General features: G+C 34.8%; 1 protein-coding gene across 1 annotated transcript; it reads left to right on the top strand.

Moving 5' to 3' along the window:
- Positions 1-219: 219 nt before the first annotated feature.
- Positions 220-7,236, top strand: ZMYND12 (Zinc finger MYND domain-containing protein 12; the record flags this gene model as incomplete). Its single annotated transcript, XM_012943553.3, has 7 exons — positions 220-408; positions 446-584; positions 1,490-1,661; positions 2,633-2,805; positions 3,205-3,652; positions 6,042-6,220; positions 7,111-7,236. Exons 1-7 carry the CDS (start codon positions 281-283, stop codon positions 7,234-7,236), a joined length of 1,365 nt encoding a protein of 454 aa, XP_012799007.2. The 5' UTR covers positions 220-280.
- Positions 7,237-9,657: the final 2,421 nt, after the last annotated feature.

Genomic DNA, 9,657 nt, shown 5'->3' with positions numbered 1-9,657 from the left:
AATTACATTTTTTGTGTAGTTTAATACTTCTTTTCTTCATTACGGCTTACCTTTAACCCATCTAGTTGACATTTTAATTTTCATATAAAAATGTCTTAACAAGTATACATGTGATCAGATTGTCCGAAATGTGTTGCGCTTACTGATTTGTCAGCTCACTTGTTCTTTTGTTTCTTTCTCTTTCAAATTCTCTTACATACTGTTACCCCCACTTCTCCAGCCTACAAGATACCTTTAGGCTAGACGCAGACCTATCAAAGGCTGAACGTTACATGCAATTATGAAAAATCCCCCATCAGCTCTTTCACTTTATCCCCTTGCAAACCCAAAAGGCGAAGAGCATGGCTGTGAAGTATGCTCTAAACCAGCATGCTTACAATGTGGGGTATGCCGGATCACGTATTATTGGTTTGACCATTAACATATGAATGCATTATATTTCTAGTGGAATAGAGCATCAAAAAATTGATTGGGTAGGAATTCATAAAAAGATATGTCTGGATTTAATAACATTTCGAGAATCTAAAGGATTTGTATCAAAGGACAAGCGTCAGAAGAAAAGCGAAGAACTTCAAAACAAAAATGTAAGTGCATCTACATTGCACATGTACAATTATTTTTGGTGAGAAGCCTCTATCATACTTGTGGTACATGGGGATAGGCGATATGGGTACCAATGTAAAACATTTTGGTAGTGGATTCGAGTACGAAATGTACTTTGTTTTTTTTTTAATAATTAGTATTATATTTCAATATACTCAGATAGTGCGCAGTTGGTCGCTTGCCTATTGAGACAATGTTGTCATGATATTTGAACCTAGAATCATTTTTTATGATGGTGACTCTAAATAGACAATTATTATGAGGTACATATTCCATAGCAGTTGTCTATCCAGAACTCACTGGGTGCATAGTGAGTTCATTAGCTTTGTTGCACATTTAGCCTGCAATAATAAAGATAGTAGGTCGGTTAACCTGTGTTAATCCTCGTGTTATATTTTCCATGGAAAATCCAATTTCCTCTTACAAGTGTTCACTAATTGGACTTAAGTCGCATGTTTTGGTGGGACGTCCCAGTCATTGAGTCCAACACAAATTACTAAACATATATTGTAAGTGGCTAGTCTATAACTTGTGAAGTTCAACCAATACCTAGCTGAGTTCTCAAAAAAGAACCTTGATTCCGCTTTACTTCCGCAATTATCTTTCCATTGGCTCGTTGAAATTTCACTTTGAATGACACTTCTTCATAGTTGTAAGCCATTGAAAGTTTTTTTCAAGTAGATTTACTTCAAAAATCGTTTGAAGCGTTTGCTTAAGTAGTCGGGATTAGGAGTTTCCTTAAGTCATACATTGGTGAATCGTGTGAGTAGTTATTTAATTGTACTATTGTAACTCAAATATATTGAATTATGTCGTCTTAAATTTAGAATGAGATTCAAAACATAGTTTATTGGTTCAAGGTTTTCGTGTTATTTAATTTATTCAGCTTGATCTGGTCCGGCTCACTCATCTGGAGAGTCGAAAACTTTTGTTTAAAGGAAAATCAGAGAAAGCCCTACCTGCTGCTTTACAGTGTTTGAGGTTTGCAGTGCGTGCATATGGAATAGCTTGTGTTGAATTAGTATCACCCTATCTAGTTCTTGCAGAATCATGTATTGGTAAGTAGTTAAGCCATTGGTAAAATACTTCCCAAAAAGATATGAAAGATTATTGTGCTCTAAATTCTTGAATGTGTTTTCAGTGTACACTTTTTTATTAAATCTCTAGCATTTCGGTGTTTGCCTATAAACACAGTCAGATGGTTACACATCTGGATCTTCTTTAAAATTCGTCCTATATTTTCATGAAAGGGTCAAGAAATTGCTGGCAGCCTTAGATGCTACCTCGTACTACTACTTAGCGTTGTGTTTGCTCTTTGACGAGCTTTCAGGAATCAAAGTGAGGCTACAGGTGATGAGATTTGGTTACTGCTAAGAAAGACCTATCACTCCCAGAATTTTGTTGCTAATCAGGATTGATGGTTCTCCGCACACAGGTAGGATGACAACCTTACTCAACCATCCCACTTTCTATAATCAAACAATTTTGGTGACTGGTTCTGAAGCAGCAACCTACATTTGGTAAGTTAAGAATCACTAATACAGATCTTTAAATCAGATCTTTAGATCTGATAAGGATTTTTATATCCACAGAGCCTCTGACCTTTCATCTGTACTCCAAATGTTTTGAAGGCCTTTAAGTAGTAGGTCATTCTCTAAGAATACGATTACATATAATTTCTATATAAATATCTTACAGAACTGGTGAATGCAAAGAATATCTGTAGAAACCTTTAGTTTCACTTCTAAGGGAAATGTTTCCCCTAAACACAGCCACATGAGTCATTACAAAATTTCCCTTCGTCACTTCAACATAAATAGTATAGGTGTTTTTGTTCCTAGTTTTCTGTTTTAATTGTTTATCAACTGTCTATTTCTAATGGCTATACACGTTCTAGCACTTGTTGTGTTTTAGATCAGTCTTTTGAGTAAGTTCAAAGAAATAATGACTGCAAAACGTGATGATCGAGAGATCATGAGAAATAATAAATAATGTGCGTATTAGCTTGATTACTATTTTTACCATCTAGGTCTTGGGAAACTGAATCAAGCTGAGACTTACCTTGCACAAGCTCAGTGGATAGTACTTAAAGCACAACATGGATGCACAGATAGTATACAATCACAGTTACATCGTAAACTTGGTTTGTTATATGCTGCTAAAGGGAATTATGAACTAGCATTGGCGAGTTTGGCGAAAGATGTGAGTCTACTAAGATCTTTATTCTTTCTTAAAATTAATGAATATTTCAGTACTGTCGAATATATGTGTAGGTATGCCTCTAAATACATTTTAAACTAATGCGACGAGTTATGGGAAGTCAAAGTTAAAATAATGAGATGAGTTGATAATCAAGTTGATTATCAATTCTGGACCCAGTTAGAAGAAAACTTATGGTACAATGAACGCTAGTCATTGACTCCGCCAAAATTTGCGAACTACAAACAGTAACAAATTGTTTTCATTTCATGATAACCACTATCTAGAATCATACTTTACTGATTTACTCGGTATGTTCCTCATATTTTATGTCCTATAACTTTATTTGGTATCTACTCATTCTTCAATATTGCGTTTAACATTATTATATCTTATTTGTAGATATTTTATGCATCCCTCGAATATGGCACCGAACATATTTGCACAGCCGGTGGTTATTTTCATATGGCTGAAGTGTTTTATGCAATGTATAAAGCCAATGGCAACATAGGTTCTCTTGATCAAAACTTTCCAGAAAAGTCAACTGAATTTGTATATCCTTCGGTTACGCCGGAGATTTCAGAAATAAATAAACAAAATAAGTCTCACGGTTCATTGATTTATGAAAGGAAAACGAAACCAAACAACAGTCTTTCAACAAACTCAGAGTTTTGCATTCAACCGCCTTCATCAAAAGCTCAAGTAGTTGAAAATTTGTATACACGTGTAGTTAATATATGGGCCAGATACTTAAGGGAATTAGTAGAAAGCTTGTTATTCAAACCTGTGTTCTCTGAAGACGTTGGTGCTATTATGGTGGAGACTAATCAAAAAGCTAAACAAACCCTAGGTAATGACATGTTAAACAATACCTTACTATGATCATTAGAAGCATTCAGGTTGATTTGCTAACTACTTACTTACTCCTGTTACTCTTCATGGAGCAGCATAGGCCACCCACCAGCATTCTCCATCGACCTCTGTCTTAGATAAACTATTCTGGTTGTTTTTAGTTGCTGTTCATCCTTTTGATGTCTGCTTCCAGTTCCCGATCCAATGTGTTATTTGACCTTCCGCTCTTCCATTTTCCTTCAGGATTCCAAGTTGATTTGCCAAATAAAAATTCCCGAAATAGTGCAATTTAAGGCAGGTAGAACTAGATGAGCACAACTGGACGTATCTAGAATTCGTAAGAAGCACACAATCTAGTACAGAGGAATAATTAGTTAGTACAAATATCACACGTACTTAGTTCTAATATCAAAACTAACTTTTGTTCAGTGTTTCAGATTGTAAGGCCTACTGTACAGAAAGTTTCTACAAAATTCGAGGACTTGCTATTTTCTACATCTGGAGTATTTTATATGTAGGTTTTGAGTTTTAAATGAACTCCATTGTAGTGAACCTAGGAAATTACTCGAAAATGACTTAAAAGTGTATTATTATGGTTAAGCTGATGTCATAAAGCATCAAGAGCGCAAACTGTTGCTGTTGTTGCCATTTCGAACTGATGATCTGTCCACAATTAATCTGGAAGTTTATTACTTTCCACTGGCAACAGGTTTCTGCATTTTCCCTATTATTTCCATCAAATCACATTCCTCTGGAGATGTGTACAATTTTTGTAAGTATGTTATTGTCTTAATGTTCTCTATGTATTTTGCCTCAACCCTTTGGTCTGTATTGGGCTTTGAGAACCTGTTAATCATAATTGGCTATCCTAGTAGTCGAATCCACTTTGTTACGATTAAATAAACAAATTTAGTTATATTATAGATTCTGTCATATGGAATAAATTAGTAAAGTCAAGAATATAATGGACTTTTTATCGGGACAAACTTACTATCGTACAAAACTTTAAGGGGTGAAATAACAATATTATGTAGTCTACATGTTCTAGAGACTCATTCACACGAATTAACAGTGTATTTTTTCACAACTTATAACCCATAGTGCTTCGCAGTTTTTTTTGCCTAAAAATGAGTTGACATTCCGACGAGTTACTTCGAATTTACTAATCATGGTTGATGTCTTGTCTTATATTCTACGTTTGTTTGATAGTTTGTATTATATCACCTTAATGACTGTCAACTCGATAAAAGGTTTTAAATAAAACATAGTAGACATGATGTTAACTAGTTTTTTTAAAAAACTACCATTCAATGTTTAGTCTATTATTATTTTTTCCCTGTGTACTTAGCAGTAGAGTACAGAACATTTAATAGTGGTTACTTCTCTGTCTTTCCCCCTTTTCTTTTGAAACTCCATAAATTATCAGTTTTACTTATTGACATAATGAAGGAATGTCATTGTCGAACTTGTCTTGTAGTATTGTAGCATCCATTTTTCTCGCCTCATTTATTGGATAACTAATAAAGAGAATTATTGTTAACATGATATCTTTGCGACTGTTTTCACAACAAAATTAATTACAACGTTAACTACTAAATATGATGTTATTTACTACTCACTGTATGATTACTTTACCTATTTCAGTCCTTTAATGTAGTTAGCCGTGATCTATTTAGTCCCGTAATGTTGTTTTCAACTACTTGGTCATATGTAACTAGAATATCTTAGAAAACATCAGATTCTTCAAGGTTCTCAATATTCTTCACTAATAAGCACAATATAGCAAATATGTTTTCGTACAACTTTGTTATAAATTACCTTTAAACATGAAATGATAGATATACTGTACTGCGAAAAAATCATTCACTGAAACGGTATAATTGTATTTATAGTTTCATATCATAAATAAGTTTAATAAAATAGAACGATATTGGATTAGTAAAAAGGTAACTGAAAATGTTTTACATTGATTAGATAAGTTGCTTGATAGTTTAAATGATAATCCAAAACAGTAAATTATAAACAGATCATTCATGAATGATAACTGTCTACTTCATAAATATCAGACAAAAGTGAATAAGGAAAAAGTGAAGTAATAACTTATGAAATTAGAAAGTTGTTTTGATTGTATGCCGTTTTCTAAGATCAAGGTAAAATAAGGGACTGCAAGCATCAAACTTAGGATGGTGATTTTAGTACTCGTATTCTTTTGTAGTTAAACTGTCATACCTTTCAAATAGTTCTGAAAGCTACTTCTAGAAGAGCTATGTGATTTGAGTCGAGTAAGTATTTAAGACTAGAATTAATTTTTTTGTATGTACCCAACTAATAAGACATCTTATTATTGTATCTTTGAATAAACAAAATATACTGATTATAATTAACAGATGATGCACAAAAAGCTGAAGCTGAAAAAATGCTGTATGCAATCGAGAAATATCATAATCAGCGTATCAGTGAAAATGAGCTTAATGCAAGTACTTGTAATCCAGCCAAGCCAGATCCAAAAGTTCAATTGTATTTGACTTTGTCAATGCTAAACTATATTTTAGAAAGAAAGCAAGAAGTAAGCATTTATGAGTTTCGAAAAAAGAATCCAATTTTAACGTTTTCTATAAAGGTTCTTATTAATGTACTTCTCCACCAGTTAATGTAGCCTATTCATATCTGACGTATGTAGAAATAATGTTACTGGAACCCTTTATTTCGTTTGAATGAAGATATATTGAAACACGTTAATTAAATCTTAGAAGTGACGTATGTAAGTTAGCTTGTCTACACATTAACAAAAAAATAGAACAATGTCAAAATTTTAGTATAGAGTTATGGAAATTTTTCGATTTTATTGAAATCATTAACCAATCAATTTTAGACCGTTCAAGACCTAAAAGCACTAGACGACCGTTTGATTCTAGTATGGGACTCCTCAGCAGTGCGCACTCACGACCCCGCAACCACCTTCCATTGTTTTCAGTGGGTGGCTGTCTCATACCCGATACGGTTAAACTTCACTGATCACAGCTTCTCACTAGAACTCCGAGAATTATCTCTCAAAGCTAGTCACCAGTGAGCACATAGTAATTTTCAGTATGGGGTGCGGAGGTTGTTGAATTTCACGTTTGCGCGAGACCGAAGTTTCCGTGTTCAAATCTAGCTTGCGTGATCGTGAATGCGCACTGCTAAGGAATCCCAAACGGCCGCATAATGCTTCCAGGTCTTCAATGGTGGTCTAACATTGATCGGTTCATGATTTCTATACATTGCCAAACTACTTATAAAGTATCCAAACTTGGGATGTTCAATGGATATCTTCAAAATCCTACTAAATATGCATTTGAATTTTTGACGAAACAAAGCTATATAAGTGAAACTACCAAAAAAGCATTGTCACATAATTTCTCGCATTACTATTGTATTTATTATTGGTCTTGCGTATTTTATTTCTTTACTTACAAGTCTATACAATATTTAATCAAAGCCAAAGTTGCAGCTGAATTTATGGTACAACATCCAAAAATCACTGTGAATATCAAATTGATGGAACGTGCCTTCAGTGATAAAATAATTCAACAAGTTGCATAAAAATTATTTCAGACATAATTGCTGTTCCTTCTTCTTTTCATGCTTAATTTTATGGAAAGAAATAAAAGGATATTTTTCTCTTCCTATTTTTTCTACACTGCTTAAAATCAATAAATAATGTAATTTAAACGTCAGCAAAATTCACGAAATAAAATGATACTTTGAGATTGTGGATATTTGTAACTCAGGTGAATAATTTAGGTGAAGTTTTGTTGTCTGAGCTAGATGGTTTGGTCGTACGGCTTTGATTGTTCTTCTGAAGAACATTAACACAAACTTCAGGTACAAGTGAAGTGTTAGAATTTCTCCACATATGACTCACAGCTTGTTCTGTCATTTCTACTTGAAGTTTGTACTGATTATGTTGTTGATAGTTTGCGGCAAAAGATTATGGCATCACTCCCAGAATGGGAGCAAAAATTGATAACCAGATCAGATTTTTCTCGCAGGATACTACTTGATAAGTCTTTGAATGTAACTCTGGATTCAGTTCCTAAGCACTTCTGTTAACCCCCAGGCTAAATCTTCACAGTGACTTGAACACGAGAGAAAAGGCGCGAAATACGGAAGAAGCGCTTTATTCCAAAGGTTCTGTTTATGTACAGAAAATCTAAGGTATTTATAGTATTTTAGATGACGTAGAGCTTTCGGAAATCTCTGGAACGTTCCTAAACATAGTAACAGTATGGGTAATCATTCAGTCAGAAACACGACATGTGACTTTTCACTTTCTATATGTTCATGGCAAAACGTCTATTGAATGCTGATTGGATAAGATGCTTCTCAACGTTCTCAGAGCATTTTTCGGCTTTTTTAAAGGAGTTTTCTGGTTCTCCTCAACACTACTATAATACGATAATAGGGCTGGGGATCGAGTTCATAGTACAACTAGACTGAATGCCCATTCGAAAGGCTGTACATAGACTGGACCACATTATATCATACTAGTCATATTTTGCTTCCGCTACCACACATTAAATATACAAACCTATAGTAATTACTGATATTTGTCATTCTGGTCCTTTTTATCATGATTGTCAATTGCTTTACATTGTATCGTATATCAGTGCTGCATATTAATACATACATGGTCTTAGGCAGTTGAGCGGAAACCACGAAATATAATAGATTCATATTATTCCGTCTCAATTGTTGTTTTGGTCATATTCAACATTATATGTATTAGATCCTTGGAAATATTTCAGATTCTTTTAATCCCTGAATTCTGCCTGTAGCATTTCTAGGGTTACTGCCGGTTCCAAGACCGGGTAGAGGGGGCTAGGTGTGGTGTCAGCAACTCCAACCAGTAGAAAACAACCCTTGCACCTAACAACCAGAGCAACAACTAATATAGGTACATGGCATGTCCGGACAATGTGAGAGACCGGGAGTACCAGCCTAATAACTATGGAAATGAGGAGATGCAACTTGATGGTGTTCGAAAAGAGTGAAACACATTGGACCAAAGCTGGACATCAAAAGTTAGGTACGGGAGAAATGCTATTGTACTCCGGTCACAGAGAGGAATATTCTCTACACACTCAGGCAGTTTCTCTGATGTTGAACAAAGAACCATGTGAAGCACTTATAGGATGAGACTCACGGATCTAGAATCATCAAAGCATCCTTCAAAACAAAGAAGAAGGAAAACAAATGAATATTATCCAGTGTTATGTACCCACTTATGATAGCAACGACGACGATAGAGATCAGTTCTATGAGAGGCTGCAATCGATCATGGCAAAATGCTCAACAAAGGACCTGACAATCCTAATAGGAGATCTAAACGCCAAAGTCAGAATGGAGGACACCGGCTATGCAGATTTCATTGAACGATATGGATTGACTGGGAAAAACGAATGAGAATGGTGACAGGTTAAGAAATTTAGGTACATTTGACAAACTCGTTATAGATGGCTTTAAATTTCCTCACAGACGCATACACAGAGCTATATGGGTCTCATCGGATCAAACTACAGAGAATCAGATCGATCATATCTGTACCACTGAAGAATTCAGGTCGATGGAAAAACTGAGAAACAGGAGAGGACTTGACATAGCTTCAAATCAGCACCAGCTGGTGGTTGTCAAGACGAAACTGAAGCTACGGAACTAATGGACAACGGGAGAAGCAGCATTACAAAGGTTTAATACAGCCTTCCTTTGACATACTGAGAAAATCAACGAATTCAAGATAACTCTCGACAACAAGTTCCAAGCCTTACAGGAGCATTAGAGCTGACAAACAGAAATTCGTGGAAGACCTAGCAACGACAGCACACAAATCTGTAAGAGATGGAAATGTGAAACAACTATGTGGCTTATGCTCCCACTTGACGGATAACAAGCATAAGTAATTAAATAAGTAAACTTTGATCTTTGAGCTTAAAACTATGTAAATGGTGTACTAAAAGTTAGTAT

This window comes from Schistosoma haematobium, chromosome ZW (assembly GCF_000699445.3).
Source record: "Schistosoma haematobium chromosome ZW, whole genome shotgun sequence".
Classification (NCBI taxonomy): Eukaryota; Metazoa; Platyhelminthes; class Trematoda; order Strigeidida; family Schistosomatidae; genus Schistosoma; species Schistosoma haematobium.
Note: the sequence above shows the minus strand (reverse complement) of the source record. Positions and strands in the feature narration are given on the sequence as shown.